General features: G+C 37.9%; 1 protein-coding gene across 2 annotated transcripts; it reads left to right on the top strand.

Annotated features, from left to right (window-relative positions):
* Positions 1 to 3243: 3243 nt before the first annotated feature.
* Positions 3244 to 19350, top strand: AADAC (arylacetamide deacetylase). Of its 2 annotated transcripts, none has more exons than XM_083363266.1 (5): positions 3244 to 3414; positions 11627 to 11825; positions 15122 to 15191; positions 16230 to 16401; positions 18045 to 19350. In XM_083363266.1, the coding sequence occupies exons 1-5, from the start codon at positions 3277 to 3279 to the stop codon at positions 18651 to 18653; spliced, it is 1188 nt and encodes a 395-aa protein (XP_083219392.1). In that variant the 5' UTR covers positions 3244 to 3276; the 3' UTR covers positions 18654 to 19350. The 2 variants fall into 2 exon arrangements, with proteins under 2 accessions (XP_083219392.1, XP_083219391.1); XM_083363265.1 differs by having other exon boundaries at positions 11627 to 11849.
* Positions 19351 to 20685: the final 1335 nt, after the last annotated feature.

Genomic DNA, 20685 nt, shown 5'->3' with positions numbered 1-20685 from the left:
AAAGTGAGATTGAGTTTGAATAAAATTGAGATTTTATTGCCCAGTTTTCTTTCAAAGCAAGGTTTTCCTTGCTACCCAAAGTAAGGGAAAACCTTGCTTTAGAAGAAAATTGGGCAATAAAATCTCAATGTAATTCAAACTCAATCTCAGTTTCAAATCTCAAATCAAAATCTTAATGCTACTTTTCCTCTAACTATTGTATCTATAAGTCTCTCTCTCTCTCTTTGTGTGTGTTTGATTGCTTCCTGCTATCTTAAAGATTTCCTATTACAATACAACTTGGGGGCAGATCTTCAAATTTCATTCTTTTCTTTTCCACAGCTACTGCTCAGGGATTTAGCATATATTACCTAAAACTATCAAGGTTGTTGACAGACTATTCAATGAAATATTAATACACTTTAAAAATGCCTTTATTTCAGTTAAGGGCAACTGGTTATTTCTGATATTATGCTGCCTCTTGGTGGTTGAGAGAGATTTTTTTATTAAATTAGGGATAATAAGTTTTTAGAGTATGAAGGAAGCATTTCCCATTATAAATTCTTTCAACACCTGCAGATATGTGTTTGTGTCTTAGTGCATTTCAACAGGTTTTATTCTTTTGGGTGTATCCATTTTTTAAGGATAAGTATAAAACTGTTTTTTGGCATCAAGAGATAGCAACCAGGCAACAGCATCAGCAAAGATTAAGATTAATGTTTTATTTATTATCTGGCTGGCTATACAGCAAATGTGCTCATTTTGAAATCAATGGCTTTCATCCAAAAAACTCACTGGAAGAGCATCAAATCCTTTTGATCCTTTGCGGGTTTTGGGAATGTTAAGATTGGAGGTACAATACATTCAAATTGCTCTGTGGTTCATCAGGTGGTATACTTCAGTCGCAGCCTTCAAGCTTCGGAAAAGACCAAACTGCAGATTAATTTTATTTTTCCTTTATGATTCATTGCCAAAAAGAATAGAGCTTGCTAACATTATTGCATTTTCTCACCAAGTAATCTGCCCTTGCCTAAAAATAACCCCTTTCATTTAACTATCACTCCCACAATTCATAAGATCATTATCAGCAGTTTTTCTTACTGTATTGGTTATGATATCTTTTATGAATGTATGTGGGGTTTCCTTGGAAAGAAAGGTCCTTTCATTTGCCAATTTAAGGCAATCTTTTAATTTTAATCTATGAAGCCACAATTAAAATGAAATACAGAGATGTCAAAGGCTCAAAATTTTCTTTGGGAAAGAAGCATGCTAATATTGCATACTGATACTTTATTTAATTAAGGAATATGCAAAATGAATCATTAGGAATGATATTGTGCAAATCCAAGCTTAGTGGTTAATTTTTGACTTAGTGTTATGCAAATGCAGGAAACTGCATTCATTACATATACTCAGTAACTATTAGCATACTATGCAACCCATCTCTTCCAAAAAAACCACTGGACTGGGCAAATTGTAAAGAATTTTTTTCTAGTTTTATTATCACTCACAAGCATGCAGTCCTTTCCAACTGACTTTGTCCTGTTATAAATAATACAGGTTGTCTTAGTTAGTTTGAACATTGGGTTAACTGAATAAACCATAGTTCACTATACTGTAGCTAAATGTTTTCTGCTAATATAGCTGGCATGAATAAGCAACTTAAGAATGTCACTGTCAAGCTGGGAAGGTACTTTATAACCAGGTTTTCAAGGCATCAAAATTGCTGTCAGCAATGATCTCTCCACAAATATCTGATTTAATTTGTCTGTATTTTATGTTTTCTCATTATGCTTTTATTAAAAAGTTAATATTTTTTTAATTTTTATTAAAAATTGCTGACAGGGGTTTTGTCATTCTTGATATCTTTATCTTTCATTTTTATCCTTTGCTGTTTTGTTGTTTATAATACTTTAAACAATTTGGAAACCACCCAGAGTGACTGGGCATTGGGCAAAGTAATAAAAATGTTGATCAAGATTCAACCAAATTATAGTTTATTTATTTATTTTATTTATTATTAGACTTATATACCGCCCTTCTCCTGTAGGACTCAGGGCGGTTCACAAGGTTTTTTAAAACAGTACAACAAATTACATAGATTAAAAACAATTAAAATGATTAAACTAAACCTTGAAACTAAAAACCCCAGTAACTATTAAAATACAATTAAAACCCCAGTTAATATTCTCAGTCCAGGCCAGAAAGGTCGAAGAGCCAGATCTTCAGGTCCTGGCGGAATGAGCGAAGGTCAGGGGCAGTCCTAAGCTCTACGGGCAGCTGGTTCCAAAGGGCAGGCACACCCACAGAGAACGCCCTGCCCCTGAGTATTGTCCGCCGGCAATCTTTTACCGGCAGTACCCTCAGAAGACCCTCCCTGTGGGAGCGCACAGGACGAAGGGAGCTTGATGCTGGCAGCAGGTGTTCCCTCAGATATCCCTCAGATATAGTTTATCAATGTGTGGATTTTTTAAGCCCTACACCAGAAAGCCTTGGGTAGTACTTAGAAAATCTGTACATTTAATGCAAAAAGCACTTTGCTTGAATCGATGCATATACTATGCCAATACATACTGACATCCTAGGTTCTTGGGAAGAACTCAGTATGAATGAAGACCAACATCAGCTAAAAACTAGTTGTGGTGATTTCATATCACTGTGAATCACATAATTATAATAATAATTATTATTCAGCCAAAGTAAAGGTGCCCTTAGCTGGTTCTGCTTACCTAGCAAAATGCATAGGATATCCTAAAACATATTCTTAAATATGTTTGAACAATTAATTAAATTTAATAATTAATTTTTAATTAAAATTAAATATTATTTATTAAAATCAAGAGACCAGCATGGAAGAAGGCAGTGACTAATTACTTTTGTAACCAATAAAACTGCTCAATGTGATGGCATCTTTATTTTATCAGTCTGAATCATATGATTTTTCTATTGATTTCTTCTCTGTAAATCCAGCAATTCTACTTTGTCTCTAGGAACTTCTCAACTTATAATTTCAGTTCTGTAATTTTTCCAGGACAAAGTGAAGCAAGTGTGTTGCAATCCTTAAATATTTGAATATAGAACCAGTTTCCCTGGGGGAAAAAGTTTTAATAATAAAGAACTGTCTCACCCTGTAATCACCAAAGCAAAATGTGTTTATCAATTGAAGATTGGGGAATATTTAAAAAATACACTAAGTTTACTATTGAGATCAAGAGAATCAGCTGACTTGTCAGTGTTGCAATCCTCCTGAGATTAGTCAGTGAGAGCGAGAGTTGAGTAAAGCAGACGGAGGAAAAGATGGGAGGAAAATTCTTTTTCTTTGTAGTAGCTTCAGCTCTGATAGCCTACTACATCTATAGGCCTTTACCGGAGAATGTGGAAGAACCCTGGAAGCTGATGCTTTTAGATGCTAGCTTTAGAAGCCTAAAACATGCGGTAAGTTGAGACATTTATTTCCTGTGCTTATACCTGAGAAAGCTTGAAGGTTGAAAGTTGTGCTAGAGAAAACAACAACCAAGTATGAAGAACATGTATATGTAAAATGAAGACTCATCATACTGAAGCGGACACTGAATGTTTTTGGGGGAGGGAGGGGAAAAGAGATATGGCATTTATATATTTTTATACTCCTTTTCTGGATATAATTATCTCATATATTAAAAGATGTATAATAAATACAGGAGCAACTTCCTTTCTATGTTTTAGAAACTTATCCTCTTACAAAACATTTTCTTCCAGAACTGCTCAGAGTCATCTGCCTTTTTTGATGTTGAATATAATTTATATTTCAGACACTCAAGAGAACCAGTCTGGTCTTGTGATTAAGGCACTAGATTAGAAACCTGGAGGCTGAATTCTAGAACTGTTTTAGGCATGAAAGCCAGCTGTGCGATCAATTCCTTCTGTAACTAAATGGATCAATTCTTGGTTGATCAAGAAAAACAAACAAACTCTGCACTCTGAGAAAGTACTAGGGGGAAAAAAGAAAGAAAAATACTTATTTCACATCTTATTTATTTTTATTTTATTTTAATCCCATTTATATCCCGCCCTTCTCCGAAGACTCAGGGCGGCTTACAATTTAAGCACAAACGAATATGCTTAGCAATATCTTATGTATCTGTTTGCTGAATTGAGTAAATTCTTGCATTTTTTTCACGATCTCATTTCCAGATTGTAATGCTTAATTGGTAATGCATGTAATGTATTTTGCCAGTTTATCTTGTGCTTGCATACAGGGAAACCCATACTTGCATTTTATTGGGTTCCACAAGTCATTCCAAATAGAGAAAACCTAAAGTAAACACTCATTGTTTGATATATATTGTTCCGACATTTTAGCTTTTCAGGTCCACCCAGTGCACTGAAATGGATTACCGGTAGTCTTTTTTGCATGCTGCTGCATGATCAGCCTTCTGAGTGTCTGTTGAGGTGTGCAAAAATCTTTGCTGGGATTGCATCTGCAGCATATCAGTTTTCATCTGCCTGTGGGTATTTGTGAAGGGAAAGAAAACAAGTACCTTTTTAGCGAGTGGAAACGTCACTCTGATTTGAGCCAATATTATCTAACTGCTTGGGAGAGAACACAATGTTCTACCCGTTTGGCAAGTTAAATTTATAGAGTAATATTACAAGTGTGGTCAGATAATGATTCCCATAGTAACAATTCACTTCCCTTGGTCAACTCAAAGTACACTTTGCCTTATCTAATAGTAGCAAATGTAGTATTAGTAATCATTAATCATAATCATTGGGCTAATGCCTCCTTAAGTTACACCAGCTGCCTGCAATTAGTGCAGGTTCGCATCCCACCAGGCTCAAGGTTGACTCAGCCTTCCATCCTTCCGAGGTAGGTAAAATGAGGACCCAGATTGTTGGGGGCAATAAGCTGACTTTGTAATAATGCCGCTTGGGGGGGTGTGTGAAAGCCCTAATAAGCAGGCATATACATAGAATGAAGGCTACTGCTAAGCTTGTAAGCCGCCCTGAGTCTTCGGAGAAGGGCGGGATATAAATGGAATTAAAATTAAAAAAAAATTAAAAATTAGTCCTGCAGGACTTCTTTCATCTTTTCACAATTCTTTCTTGAGATCTCACTTCTGCATTATCAAGTTGCAAAACCTTTTCCTACATTTGTTTTTTTCTCTCACCAAGTCAGTGCTTTTTAAGTAAAAGCTGAAGCCACTTTACTAGGCCAAGTTATTTCTCCTTCACCTGAAACACCTGCCATATTGCTTATGAAAATAAGTGATAAAGGGAAGCCAGGAGAATAACTAGAATAGAGTCATTTGGCAGAGCAGGGAAGAAAGATACAATTCAAAATGAGACTAGGTGGTATAGAGTTAAGTAGATTGTGCAGAGAAATGTACACAAAGGCTTGATGATTAAAGAGAAGATTGTTTTGTGGAAAAGCACATATCATGTACTTGGGATAGCTCTGCTTATGTCTGATTGTCTGATTGTCCCAGGGCTTAGTATTATAATATATATCTATCTTCTAAGATAAAAAGTCAGCTAAAGTTAAGGTGGTGGATTTAGACAAATTTCAAAATCCCACTTGCCCATGGAGGTTACGTCATAGCCAGCCACTCACTCTTAATACAGAGGGTTGTGAGGATAACACACGTTAGCCACCTTTCAGGGAAAAAAATGAAATAAAAATGTAATAATTCTTGGAGATCAAGATATTCTATGTATGCTTGCCAGCATTCCTAAATATTCAATCAATTTTTATTATGGTTGCAGATTAGCGTTAAAAATAATAATTGAAAAAAATGAAAATAAAGGCAAAATAATATATTGCAATTGGTGGTAGATTAACAGTGGGCAATTAAAATTTGCCTACAGCATAAAGCATAGCAGAATTTGTTTTACATACAGCATAGCAGAATTTGGCCACATTCAGAGAAACTACTTCATATTGACCTGATAACAGTAGTTGCACTTCAAAAAGGTCAGTGTTTCCCAGATATTTTATTAGGTAAAGTGTTACAAAATGAGTCCTTATATAAGATGCTGTGTAGCAGAACATGAGCTATAGTATCAATGGCCCCTTGTCCACAGGGGCACAATCTCAGCTCATATGGTTTTCTGCCAGCATTCCTAAATGTGGAAACCTGACCTAAGCCAGGATTAGTAAAACAGGTTTTATTATTATAATAGAAGAGACATTCATTTGCAATCAATACATTATTAGGAGAGGCAAATGTTAGCACCTAGTAAACAATATCCTGTCAGGGGAATAGTCAAAACCAGGGGTGTCAAACTGCCAGCCCGTGGGCCAGATGCTTCATTCAGAAACCGTGCCCACCCCATTGCCGGCAATGGCAAAACCATCCCAATATGTGCAATGTCACATGATGTCATGAGTTTGACATGTCTGATGTTGTTTGTTCTAGGAGGGGAGGGGTGTTATATATTGGGCTTAAGTGTAACACCACATGGTAAGCTGGAGCTAGCTAACAGTTCCCAGCAACTCAGACACCCCGTCTCCAGGGCTGCTATTGGCTGCCCCTAGGCGGCAATGGGTTGCTTTAAACTTATTGGCTGCCACCTAGGGGCCAGGCTATAAATTGCTGCACCTCAGTTCCTCAGTTCAGATCCTGCAAGCAAATAAACATGATCACTGCTGAACTCACTTGTCTCGTCTTCATTGCTGCACAACGAACCCAGAACCCAGTACACAACACTGGCGATGAAGGTGGGATCCTGCTTCTCCAAAGGAGCTGAAAGTCACTAGGGGAGAGGCAGCGCACGCCTGGTGGGAAAAGGCATTTCACCCCCCTACGGTCGGCTAGCCAGACACGCTAGCGACCATGTGCTCAATGGATCAGTCCCTGGGCATCAGAGAAGCAGGATCAGAAGATGCAGGAACCAGCTGTGAAGACCAGAAGAATGCCCAAGGTCAGAAGGCTGTGAGAGTTTGACATCAAGCGACCAGAAGGATGGCCATCGTACCTGTCCCAGGTCGAAAACTACCTCCAGGTGAACCAGGTTGCAGAAGATGGACTGAAGGCCGCTACGCTGCTCTCTGTGTGTGGCCCAGCAACATTCGATCTGGCTCAAAACCTGTTCACGCCAACGCCGCTGGAGTCAGTCTCTTATGCTGAGCTAAAGAAGCTCGGAGAACATTTCCAGCCGAAGATGTCGGTGATTGCTTGGTGTTATGCCTTTGAACAACAAATGCAGCAGCCCGGTGAGACAGCATCAGAATACATTGCGGCCTTGAGGCAGGCCGCACGCCTGTGTAGATTTTCTGACATTGAAGAGCGACTGTGAGATCGGCTTGTCTGTGGCCTACGAAACCAAATCTGACCTTCACTGAAGCCCAAGACGAAGTCATGGCAGATGAAGCTGCCGGTGGTGCTGTCCAAACAATCCAGCCTGCCAAAACGACGCAACGCAAAGAAACAGTCCACCATGAGGACGCCGAACGCTCAGAGGAATTATCAGACTATAAATGCACAATTAACAAAGCCCTTAAGCAACACACATACCCTGCCCAGTGGTGAACCACATCTTGGCATCTTTGCAAGGAGGCACCATTTTCACAAAGTTAGATTTGGCACAGGCCTATCAGCAACTGCCAGTCAATGAGGCCACAGCCGCAGCCCAGACGATTGTGACTCATAGGGTGTCTTTCAAAGTGAAGCAATTACAATTTATGGTTAGTGTTGCTCCAGGTATTTTCCAGGGAATCATGGAATGCACACTTAAAGGCATTCTGGGTGTTTGCCCTTATTTTGATGATGTACTTATTGCTGGAGAATCCACAGAGGTGTTAGCTAGCAGGCTCAGAGCTGTCCTACAGAGGCTGCATGAAGCAGGCCTCAAATTAAAAAAGAGTAAATGTAGTATTGGGGTTTCTTCAACTGAATTTCTGGGATTCTGCATTGATGCTAATGGTATTCACCCTGCTGAATCCAAAGTGAAGGCCATTCAAATGGCACCTAGCCCTAAATCCAAAGGAGAGCTACAAGCATTCTTGGGCCTCCTCAATTTCTACCATGGCTTCCTGCCTAAGAAGGCTGTATTGGCAGAGCCTCTTCACAGGCTCTTAGATAAGAAAGCTCTATGGAAATGGACCAGCATTCACGAGAAAAGTTTCCAGGAACTTAAGGCACTTTTGTCAGTTAAATCCACTGTAACTCATTTCAGGGAGTCTAAACTAGTCTGTTTAGCATGTGATGCATCCCCTTATGGGGTGGGGGCAGTCTTGAGTCATTTAGAGAAGAATGGAACACAAGTCCCTATTGCATTTTATTCAAGGACACTGTCCTCTGCTAAGCGTAACTACGCTCAAATTGACAAAGAGGCCTTGGCCATTTTAGCAGGAATTAAAAAATTCCATGACTATTTATATGACAGGGACTTCACGATCTTCACTGACCACAAACCACTACTGGGACTCTTTACAACAGACAAACAAACACCCTACATACTTTCCCCAAGAATGTTGAGATAGTCTATTTTTCTATCAGCCTACATGTTTAAGCTGGTTCACAAACCTGGCAAAGAAATGGGCTATGCTGATGGCCTGAACAGACTCCCACTGCCACTAATGGAACCAGATCCGACCCCAGTGGCCAGAATTCTGTCCATTCAGGACTTGCCAGAATTTCCCCTCCACGCTGGGGACATAGCTGCAGAAACAGCTACTGATAAAACACTTAGTAGAGTGCTTTCATGGGTGCACACAGGGTGGTCAGATAAAAGCCCAGGCTCTGATTTCCAGAGTTACTTTGTTAGAAGACATGAGCTATTAGCTCACAAGGATTGCATCTTATGGGGTCATAATTCCCACTTCACTGAGAGATAGAGTTTTACAGTCACTACATGAAGGCCATCCAGGTATTGTCCGAATGAAAGCTTTAGCAAGAAGCTACCTTTGGTGGCCAGGCCTAGACAAGGCCATTGAGGCACAGGTGCATGGATATTATACATGCCAGCAATCAAGGCCTGAAATGCCACACGCTCCAGTTCACAGGTGGGAGGAAATGCACAGTCCATGGTCTAGAATTTACTTAGACTTTTCTGGGCCCTTCCTCATAGTGGTAGACAGTCACTCCAAATGGCTTGAAGTGATCCCAGTTGCAAACACGACTACTGCTAGGACCAGCCAGGTGCTGAGAAAACTCTTTGCCACACATGGGTTGCCAGATGTCTTAGTTTCAGACAATGGGGCCCAATTCACTGCTGCTGAATTTCAGGCTTTCCTGAGAGCAAATCTCATCAGACACGCAACGTCTGCCCCCTTTCACCCCTCCACTAACAGTCAAGCTGAACGTATGGTAAGGACCACAAAGGAGTCACTTAAATGCATAGTAACAGGGGACTGGCATCACAGACTGGCAGATTTTTTACTTTGCCAGCATTCTACGCCCTGCACTGCTACTGGAAAAAGCCCTGCAGAACTACGTTGGGGGAGGCGACTGATCACTAAACTGGACAGGTTGCATCCAGATAGAGTGGCAGCAGAAATCTCTTAACCAAAACCCCTGAGGGGGCTGCAAGTGGGCGATGGGGTTTGGGCCAGAAACTATGAACATGGGAATCTGTGGGTTCCTGGAAAAATTACCAAATCATCTGGTCCCCTCTCTTACGAAGTGGGGCTGGAGGGAGGGTGAGTTGTCAGACACCACATTGATCAACTCAGAAAGCGGTTTCCAGAATGGCCACTAAGTGAGGACTGCATCATAAGTCCCTCCCAAGGTCCTCAATCTAGCAGCCAAGCCATCCCATGCTTGTACTCTCAAGACTCTCTCAGCACAAGCAATGAGTTGTTTGTAGAAGAGGGGAGTCCAGAAGTGCAACATGGATCCCCTGACGGAGCAAGTCAACCTGATTTCCACAGCCACTGTGCTAACTCTGCTGAACAATCTGACTCTGGGGTGGGCCAACCTGGAGAAGCCAGCCAGAGAGCATCCAATCCTTTTGACTCAAGTGCATCAAAGGACACTGGTCTGCCCGACCCGGTGGGTAAGCTGGTAGACCAGAAAATGACTGAAACCCTGAGGCATTCCACAAAGTCATGCAAGCCTCCTGCTTATTTAGCAGATTATATTGTAAAATAAAGGAACTATAATGTTGTATGTACTTGTGTTAATTGTTGACTATGATACTGTACTGAACAATAATGAAGCTATAATGTTGTTAACTGTCTATTGGTACTGTTACTGGGAGCCTATTCATTCTGGTGTTAAATCTTGTAACTTGTATTATTTTGCTTATTGTTGCTATGATGTTGTTCGTTCTAGGAGGGGGGGGGTGTTATGTATTGGGCTTAAATGTAACTCCACATAGTAAGCTGGAGCTAGCTAACGGCTCCCAGCAACTCAGACACCCTGTCTCCGGTGCTGCTATTGGCTGCGCCTAGGCGGCAATGGGTTGCTTTAAACTTATTGGCTGCCGCCTAGGGGTCAGGCTATAAATTGCTGCAGGCTGCAGCTCAGTTCCTCAGTTCAGATCCTGCAAGCAAATAAACATGACCATTGCTGAACTCACTTGCCTCGTCTTCATTCCTGCACAACGAAATCACTACACAACAAAAACCATTAGGTATTTCTTAGACAAAGAGTAGGTGATTACAAACCAGTATACTAAATTATTAATTTTCTATCTACATCCTACTGGGCCTTTGCGGTCATTAGATCATGAAACACTGAACAGTTATATTTTTAGTTCCTTCATTATCCTATTATATTTCTATATAATTACAATTTTTATAGTTAGCATTTAACTTTTAACTCTGACTCTGTCTGAACATTGAGGTCTTCATTTTATATCTCATATTCTCCATTATTATTTATGTCCTATTAATACTTCTTTTTCTCTTTTATGGCTTTATTACTTTATTACCTCCCTGTTTTCTCTCCCCTTACAGTTTCTTCCTTGTTCCTTCTAGTATCTGCAGATATCTGAAATTATGGGCTCCATTACCATGAATTCTTTTCAGAATGTCCTGGGAGCATGGTGGGATTCAGCCAGTTCACACCAGTTTGGTAGAACAGGTAGCTAAATTTTGTTGAGTTCGGAGAACCGGCTGAACCCATGCTGCTTCTGGAAGTCCATTCTAGGCCTCAGAGCCTGGAGGAAGTCTCCAGGCCTAGAACGGCCCACCAGAAGTGCATGTATGTCACTTCCAGAAGTCTGTTCTAGGCCTTGGAGGCCCAGGCCTGCATCTACACAGAGAACCGGATGTTCAGGTAGTTGAATCCCACCACTGCCTTGGAGTATCTCATGGTGACCTCTCCAGGGCAACAGATCCAGGTCTTCCTCTGAAGCAAAACTAGCATGATAATTTTCTCCAAAGCTTTTGTGGATATTTTCCTCTCCCATATCTGGTGCCTAGTGCATATCAGTCCTTTTCTGTGTATTTACGGAATGAGTGCTAGATTATCTCATTAACTGTCTTCTTGTTCTGATCCTTGTTGACTCCACTCAGTTGATTTTTCATTCTCCCTGATCCCCTTCTGATGGATGTCGTATCTGAGCCCCTAGCAAATTGCTGGCTGTGGAACTCTGAGAGTTGAGGTCTCAGACTTGCCAAGATTGAGAAACACTGGTTTGTGGGAAAAGATGTGGAAGTTTAGATTACTATGAAGCCTTTGCTTAGCACAAGGATGTTAACATTTCTTTTGTTTTGCAGGCCACAATTGTGGAGAAGTTGGGTCTTGGACACTATATGGATGTTTTAAATTTGTACACAATTTTTGAATATACAGCACCTACATCTGATGAAAAAGTTATTGTAACAGACACAGAATTTAACCATGTTCCAGTACGTCTTTACATTCCTACAAAGCAGGCAGATGTCTTGAAAAGAGCAATGATTTTCATTCATGGAGGTGGATGGTGTATTTTATCAGCAAGTAAACATAAGTATTTTATTCCACTAATTCCACTAATGTGGGTCTCTGTATCTATTTATTCTGATGTCTCGGGGCTTTCACTAAGATAAAATAGAAGTATCCAAACTTCTTAGGCAAATAATTAATTAATTTTTAAAAACCATCCTGATGATTGTCATAAAATGAACTACATAGAAAGTACAAGATTCTCAACTGTCAAAAGGTAAATTAGTGAGGTTGCTCCTTCCAACCTCTCTAGCTCTTGCCAGTTTATCTGCTTGCCAATTTTAGTTTACAATGTAAACTGAGGGGTTGGGGAAAACAAAGTACTAAGTTGCTGCCATCCCATTATTTTTATTTCCTAGAGATATTTATGGGATGTAGGACCAAGAAGGGTTCTCAAATACAGAAGGTATGAGACTGTTACCTTGTGGTAGCATGTTAGTTTCCCATTTAAAAAAAAAGAGACTTCTGGTTTTTCATTGTGGCAAAGTGTTCCTATTCTTACTAGAGATGTTTGTTTTTATCTAAAAGAGAAATAAGACTTGAAAAACTATCATAAAAACGTTGGACTTAAAAAGCTTTAAGTGGCATCAATCAATCTTGTGGTGAAGTATGGTATTACAAATTTGTTATTAACTAAAGAGATTTGGCTTGAAGCCCAGACTCCAGAAAATTTTTTCCTTGACCTTGACAGCTACTACCTGTGAAAACCCAGTAGCATAGAAGGAACGTCTGGGCAGCATATCTGGCCTGTTTGAACTATGAATGTAAACTTTTACTGACTTTTAGAGCTATACTTGGGGAATTGCTTTCCCATTTGTTTATATAAGAAGCATATGTTATTATATGAGATGATGGAATACCTTGGACTTTATAGTAGAATTTTTTTGTCAAGTAAGACTATAACACATGAAACAGATGTCCCATACCTAGCTATAAAAAAAACTATTTTTAATGTTTGATTCTAAAGTCTTTAACAACATACTATGAAGAGAATATGGTGGGAGATCAGGAAAAAATCCTTTCAATGTTGAAATCAATACATGAAACCATTCTTTCAGCTTGTGACAAAATAAGATGCAATATAAAGGAACAAGATGCCAACTTAAATATACAAACCCAGATCTTGACTACAACCAAAGAACTAACAATGCAGAAAATAACAGGAAAAGTGGAAGAACTAAACACTAAGACAGAGGACCCAATTGATCAACAGATACAGCCAACGGAAAAATCAGAAAAGGGAGTGACAACACTGAAAATGGAAAAGACTTTTTACAAAAATCAGAAGAAATTTGAGGAAAAACAAGAAGAACAGATTGAATGGAAGATAAACCTATCAGGACAATTGTGGAAAATTGGAGTAATAGGGAGGCGATCTAATGAATACAAATGGGCTAGTTCTTCCAAAAAACTTCAACCAAATGGTCTTTCTTATTCCAAATAAAATATATAATAATAGAGGGAGAACTATTTGATGATTCAAAGGCACTGACATGGAAGGTTAGTTGACAAAGGAAGAAAGCCAGAGTAAGGCTGAAGAAAATAATGGCTTTGATTTATTAGAGAGGGATATCACATTACTAACGAGAGGGTTGAATATGGTGGAAAATAGATACTTTTAGAAAATAAAGTAACATTACAATTGAATAGGTAAGATGTGTAACAAGACTAATAGACTTTAGTATGAAAAAGAAAAAAAAGGAAAAGTTGAGATAAGGGAAATTTTGGTCACCTAATATAAAATATTTGGAAATCATAAATAACAGTGTTTTTGTTTATTTCTCCCCCCCCCCTCTTTTTTGAATATTGATGGGAAATTAAAGTTTTTGTATAGGCTAAAAAGTATTGATAAATGTAACAAAAAATTTTTTACTCAGTTGAATATAAAAATTCTGTTTGCCCAATACTGTTTGCCCAGTATTTTTGAAAGCTCAAATACTCCCTCTCTTTTTCTAGTAATATCTATTATTACTAGAAAAAGAGAGGGAGTATTTGAGCTTTCAAAAATTAGACCTAAAGTAAAAAAATGTATATTACTGATTTATTGTTTAACCCAGAAATACATATAATGGTTTTGATTTATAAGAGGGGATACTGTATTATTAATTAGAAAGTTTAATATGGTGGAAAACAGATAACTTTTAGAAAACAGAACAAAACTATATTCAAATAGAATACTAGATTTTGCTATGAAAAGGGAAAAAGGAAGAAGTTGAGATAAGGGAAACTTTGGTTAACTAAAGCTTGGAAATTATAAATACCAAATGTTAATTTGAATATTGATGGGAAATTAAAGTTTGGGGAAAAAAGCAATAACAGGACATTGATGATATATAAGGATTGAATGCAAACACAATTAAAATATGTATAAGCTAAAAACTATTGATAAATGTAACAAGGATGTTTTTACTTAGTTGATAATAACAAGAATTGTATTAGCCTAATATGAGACAGTAGATATTAAGGGGAAAAGAGAGGAAATATTTGATGTTGTAACTTGAGATTTATACTAAAGACTTATGTATGTTATTGAAATATTGATTAACCCAGTCACCACGTTGCTTTTTAAATACTTAATTGTAAAATTAGAAAAATAATAAAATATTATATAAAAAAGCAAAAAGCAAAAAAAAACTTCTTTCAAATCAGACAGAACATTGAGCTTCTCAAAGATGAAGGAAGATACTTCCTAAAACTGTGCTTAATCAATGAAAAAGTGTCCTTACTCCAATTTAAATATGGAAATGTTCAAAACCCATTTAAAAAGGTCTTCACATCCTGTTGATTACTTGCTTCTCTACTTTGGTAGTCTTGACAGCCTCAGCAGGAGCACTGTCATTCTGAGGATCTCACTGAATGGTAGAGATTAGAACAGTTTCTCCCTGGCTCAATAATTTTATGATGCTCCCAAAATTAATTCCCACTCCCAGAATTACTCAGGCAGTAGAATTTTGGAAATTGGCATCCACAAATCTTGAAGTTGCCAAGATTGGGAAACACTGGATTAAAGATTCAGAGAAAGTTTCCAGAAAGTCACTCCCAAGAAAAAGAGATAAAAACTCATTAGAATTGTGTAGGTTTAGGACTTCAGACCTCACATGAACATGAGGCAGGAACATTTCTGCTCTTCATAAAAGGAGCTTGATGCTTCTTAGCTTTGTATGGTGACATGCTAGGCTCACTCTTATGGGAGCCTAAAGCCCTTGTTCCATGTTGTTTTGGAAGCATGTACTGTGTATTGGTATTGCAAGAGTAATAAAACATACTTTTCCACTTATTTTTCACAGCCATGAAATCCTATGACCTCTTATCAAGATGGACGTCAGAAAGACTAACTGCTGTTGTGGTGTCAGTCGAGTAAGAATAGTGTTTGAAATAGACATTTTTGTTCATTAACCTTTTCCTTATATCTTTCTACAAACAAAAAAATTAATTAATGATTAGTAATAGCACAAACCGGCAATTGAAGTCCCATATGTATATTGTTATTGGTCGCTAAATTATACTTCCTCGCATATGCTGTGCTATGAGTATTATTTCTATTTATAATGGGTAATTAATGTAGTTTTATATTTACATCTTTTATACTTTAAGGGGAGAGCTTTGGTTATTTTTTTCTTGATGTTTATTTTATAATTATCTTACTCTTTTGGCAAAGAGTAAACAAACAGAATATGATTGGAAGATGGTATAATAATATTTAAATACATAAACAGAAATGCACAAATAATTTCGATAGACTAAAACCTCCATTTCACAATATACAAATATAATGATCCCAGTTGTCAACCTTTTGTAGTAGTCCAGACAAGAAACCAATGCTATGAGTACTAACACTACCTTTATTGCAAGTTTATAGTAACAGAATCTTTTTCCTCTTACTTTCAAGGGAACCAGGATGGTCCCATCTGAGATGCTTTCCATGCCCCATTCCTTCTGTAGGCTGAGAAGACTCTTATCTCACCATAGCTTTGGCTGTAGCTCTTCCTTCTCCTCTTTCTTAAGGGTTTTTCCACAGATTATTACATCAGTGTTGCTTAGCAGCAGCTTTAAAAAAGAAGCTAATGGTATTTTTCAAAGTTAAAGATTATTCTGTCTCAAATTATTCCATATAATTTATAGCTTCCATAAAGCATGATTTCCTATGAAATGTAATTATTCTATTGACAAAACAGATCAGATTAGAGTTAGTCAGTAAAAGAGACATTTTATAGACCATTTAGCACACAAATAAGTCAGGAATTCAAAAAAGATAAGCAAATTCACAGAGTTTTCTATATGGAAGCCAATCGCCTTATTTAATCTACTGTAAAATACTGTAAAATCAATTTTGTTTTACAACAACAGGAAATTTACATATTTCTGCCACTGTCTTTTTTAACCAATTCCCAAAAGTTATAGACTAGCTCCAAAATATCGGTTCCCAGTTGCATTCGAAGATGTGTACTCAGCAGCAAAGTACTTTCTACAAAGCAGCATTCTGGAGAAATATAATGTAGATCCAAGCCGAATCGGCATTGCAGGAGACAGTGCAGGAGGTAACTTAGCTGCAGCTGTAACCCAACAGGTAAGTATTACCCATTTGAAAGTAAAAGAATCCAAAATGGAAGTATACATGTCATCTGAAGTCATCCTGATACTAATTACCTTGGATCATAAACAAGAGCTAGTTGTTGGGGCTTTCCACATTGGATGGCTAAGAGTAGGAAGTCACAATTTTTAATTACCTTGAAAGATTCAGGGTCTTCTAAGGATTAATAAATGAAATGAATGAAATGAGTCCAAAATGGAGGGCCATAGAATTATGCATGTGGGCTGTCTGAAATCATCATGCAACACAACACCTTTGGTTATAAATAAGAACCAGCTGCAGCAATTAACAATCAGGTGCAACTGCTGAGACTTTCACATTAGAAGGATAAAAGTGGGTATCTACCATTAAAAGAAAGGGGCGCGGTGGCTCAGTGGGTTAGGATGCTGAGTTTGTCGATCAGAAGGTCGGCAGTTTGGCGGGTCGAATCCCGAGTGCTGCGTAACAGAGTGAGCACCTGTTACTCGTCCCAGCTTCTGCCAACCTAGCAGTTCGAAAGCACGTAAAAATGCAAGTAGAAAAATAGGGACCACTACAGTGGGAAGGTAACAGCGTTCCGTGCGCCTTTGGCATCTAGTCATGCCAGCCACATGACCACGGAGTCATCCTCGGACAAACGCTGGCTCTTCGGCTTTGAAACGGAGATGAGCACCGGCCCCTAGAGTCGGAAACGACTAGCACGCATGTGCGGGGGAGCCTTTACCTTTACATTACCATTAAAAGAAAGTCCTAGAGATTTTTCATTTGTTGATTGCTCCAAAGCATCTACCATGATTCCAACAAAGCCTGAGAAGACAACTGAGGAAGGAAGGAGGAAATAGTACCTTGTCAATGGTTATTTCATTATGAAATATGTAACTTCAGCCCCATTCCAAGAATAAAGCAAGCTCAACAACACCATAAAAGTAAATTTAACATGTTTGTGTGAGCTGTGAATGACATAAGACAAAAAAAACTTTCCTGAGAGGAAATAATTTTTTGGGGAAAAGAGGACACTTTTTGGGACAATGTTAGTATACAGAGTCGGACATGACTGGACGGGGAAAATCTTTATCTGTACTTTGCAAGGAGAAGAGTTTTAAATCTTCCCAGCCTATTTTGATTATGGCAGGATTGAAAAAGAGTCAATAACTCCTAAAATATCTAAACTCCACAGAGTAGTGATAAAGAATAGTTAAATTCAGGGCTTTTTTTGTCATAGAACGCTCAGAACGGAGTTCCAGCACCTTTTTTGGATGGAACCTTGTATGGTAGGCAAGGCGGGTTGTATGATATGTGTGAGTTCTGGCACCTTTTTCTTTTACAAAAAAAGCACTGGTTAAATTATAGTCATTGATGGATAAGATTGGAACATATTGAAGTTCTTAAGATATCTTTGGATAGCAAGTGTAAGATATGTTCCAATATTTTATTTGCAATTTTCCTCAAATTTGGCAGATTACAAATACTGTGAAAACATACTAGGTAAGGTTTCCCCCCTACAATTTTGAATAAAAGAGATAGAAAATGTATAAGCTTTGAAATTTTAATGATTGTTTTGTTTACATTATGAAATGCAAAACATATTAAAGAGTCCATCTTTCATAGGAATGTTTCCAATAAATACTGTTCTTTTCTAGCTTCTAGATGACCCTGATGTCAAAACTAAATTCAAGATTCAAGCTTTAATATACCCTGTTCTTCAGTCTATTGATCTGGAATTGCCATCCTATCAAGATAATAAAAACATGCCAATTCTGCCTAAAACAATACTCATCAAATTCTTCAGTGAATATATTACATCAGAAGAGTCTTTTGCCAAAGCTTTAGAGACCAACCAACATGTTCCTGCAGAGTTTAACCATTTGTTTAAATTTGTAAACTGGAGTAACTGGCTACCTGAAAGATTTAAAAAAGGCCACATTTATACTGAACCATCACATAGAATTTCCAACATTGGACACAGATACCCTGGGTTAGTGGATCCAAGACTAGCACCACTTTTAGTTGATGAAATCAAGCTTCGGGGCTTACCACTCACGTATGTTCTCACTTGTCAGTATGATATCTTGAGGGATGATGGAATCATTTATGTTTTACGTCTTAGGGAAGCAGGAGTTCATGTAACACATGAACATGCTGACAATGCTGTTCATGGTGTTCTAACATTACTTTCAGGTCCTTTTGTACTAAATATAGGACACAGAATAGCTAACAACTACATTGAGTGGCTAAATAAGAACTTATGAAAACAAGCATATGTCACCTGAAGACGGTTGCTTTGGATTCATTTGGTTTCATTCAGTTTATATTTTTTTCCCCAGGGACATTATCTTTTTGGTCAATAAATTTGGCACTGTAATTCTGCAGTTATTATACTTGATATAGAATCTCTTGTTTCCTGCTGTTTGAATAAGTATAAGAAGCTTGGAAGAATATGTGGGGGACTTGCATAACCATTAAATGATTAATAATTTAAAGTGAAAAATAAAGCTTTTGACTATTTAATGTGTGAAATTATAGCCTTGGGTCTTGAGGTTATTCAGGATTGCTTTAAAACTCATGATTTATTTCTATACCCTTTTGGCATCAGCAAATGTGTCCCAGTCGGCTTTTAAAGATAACTTGTTCCTTTTGGGAAGCAATATCTGGCTGCAGACAATTGTAAGCTCTTGAGTAGCATTTCATGAATAAAACCTCTTGTTTTCTCTTGTTTGGATTTTGCATGGATGGTGTCAAAGGAGATGGGTGTAATAGTGCCTATAAATTTATCTGGGAGATATACAGTAGGAGTATAGCCAGCCGTACCAACAGGCTGAAGAACAGTTTCTATCCATGGGCTGTCAGGCTTTTGAACGGGAAATAATTTTATAAACTTTATGCATGATTGACTTGCAAGGCCAGTGTGTTGTGCAATTAGCTCACATGGTGTAATAAGATGGAGGGTTTGTGACACTGTGAGTTGGGGGTGGGGGCAGGAAGGGAGGCTCAGCCAATCTCAATGTATACATGGTTGTAGTTCGACAATAAAGGTTCATTTATTCACTTGTGTTACCGTTATACTATTACTATTACAATTGTCTCTATACTTTATTACTATTACTTCTATATGATTCACTGTTACTAATGCATAGCAATGTTTCCCTCTTACAGAACCTGTTCTGTGTTAATTTCTCTGTCTTATTTTTACTTCTCTGTTGTTACTGCTAACATGTAGAAGCACCTTCCACCTCTCTAAGTTGTGCTTTTTCTTGCTGGATCTCTATACTTTTGTTTCTCTGCACTGTCCATTCCCTCTGAAGGCAAAACACCTCCTGTCTTTCTGTTGCTGCCCTTCTCTGTTCAATGATGGCTTCAGAACTCAAAACTATGAATAGCATTTCATCTTTTCTCCTCTCACACCTTTCAAGATTATTTCTTTTTCAGGTAAAAAGTTCAAATGGGAGGGAAAGAAGTTATCACAGGTGACTGCAGTTTTCTTAAGTAGCCTGCTTTTCCAAAGCGTGACATGGAAATTACGTTGGTTGTCCTGTTAGATGATCTTTATGAGGCTTGGACATGGAACAGCTCATATCTCCTGATGCTTTGGGAGTTCTTGGTAGCTTTTGATACTATCAAGGACCATATTGTTCTGAAATGCTAATGAAGGTTTGGAATTGGACTCCATGATATAGTGGTTCTGCTTCTTACCAAGTGGGTGGAAAACAACTATAATAATAGGAAAGAGCCTTCTATAGTAGTTTCCTTATAAAGTTCTCCAAGGATCTCCATTTTCTCCCCAATTTCTAATATCTATCTGACTTTATCTCACAGCCAACTGGATATTAACAAAGCATATTTGAATATTTCAAATGTGATTTCAAAAACAGTTAGATCACCCTGACAGATCAAAAGCTCTATGATTTTTAGCTTACAAGAAAGGGCTGTATGAATAACAGACCAAATAATGTCATTTAAGCTATTTGACATTCTACACCAATCTACACTGATTTTTGAATCTCTTTCTAATATTTTCTTTTTGCAACTGATTCATAATATGTAAGTATTAATGTATAGAATTTGAATATGGTGCAGAACCAACACTGGATGTTATAATGATACAATCTTGCTTCTATACTATGATTAGTTTTATCAAAGTTTTTCAAATTTTTATATTATTTAGAGGACTGGTGAAAGTCTGTAATGAGTGAGTTTAGACACATTTAAAAAGAAAATATTCATCCACATCCAACCACCACCATCATTATATTTTCCCCATTTCACTGTTTATATCACAGTAGT

Source organism: Vipera ursinii (genome assembly GCF_947247035.1).
Source record: "Vipera ursinii genome assembly, chromosome: 5".
Lineage (NCBI taxonomy): Eukaryota > Metazoa > Chordata > Lepidosauria > Squamata > Viperidae > Vipera > Vipera ursinii.
Note: the sequence above shows the minus strand (reverse complement) of the source record. Positions and strands in the feature narration are given on the sequence as shown.

What these genes read in the sequence shown, in the direction of transcription:
- AADAC (XM_083363265.1), top strand. Translation starts at nt 3,277, where the DNA reads ATGGGAGGAAAATTCTTTTTCTTTGTAGTAGCTTCAGCTCTGATAGCC. An exon ending in GCTGTTGTGGTGTCAGTCGA is followed by an intron (nt 15,192 to 16,229) that starts GTAAGAATAGTG and finishes AATTCCCAAAAG; the next exon opens with TTATAGACTAGCTCCAAAAT. An exon ending in CTGCAGCTGTAACCCAACAG is followed by an intron (nt 16,402 to 18,044) that starts GTAAGTATTACC and finishes GTTCTTTTCTAG; the next exon opens with CTTCTAGATGACCCTGATGT.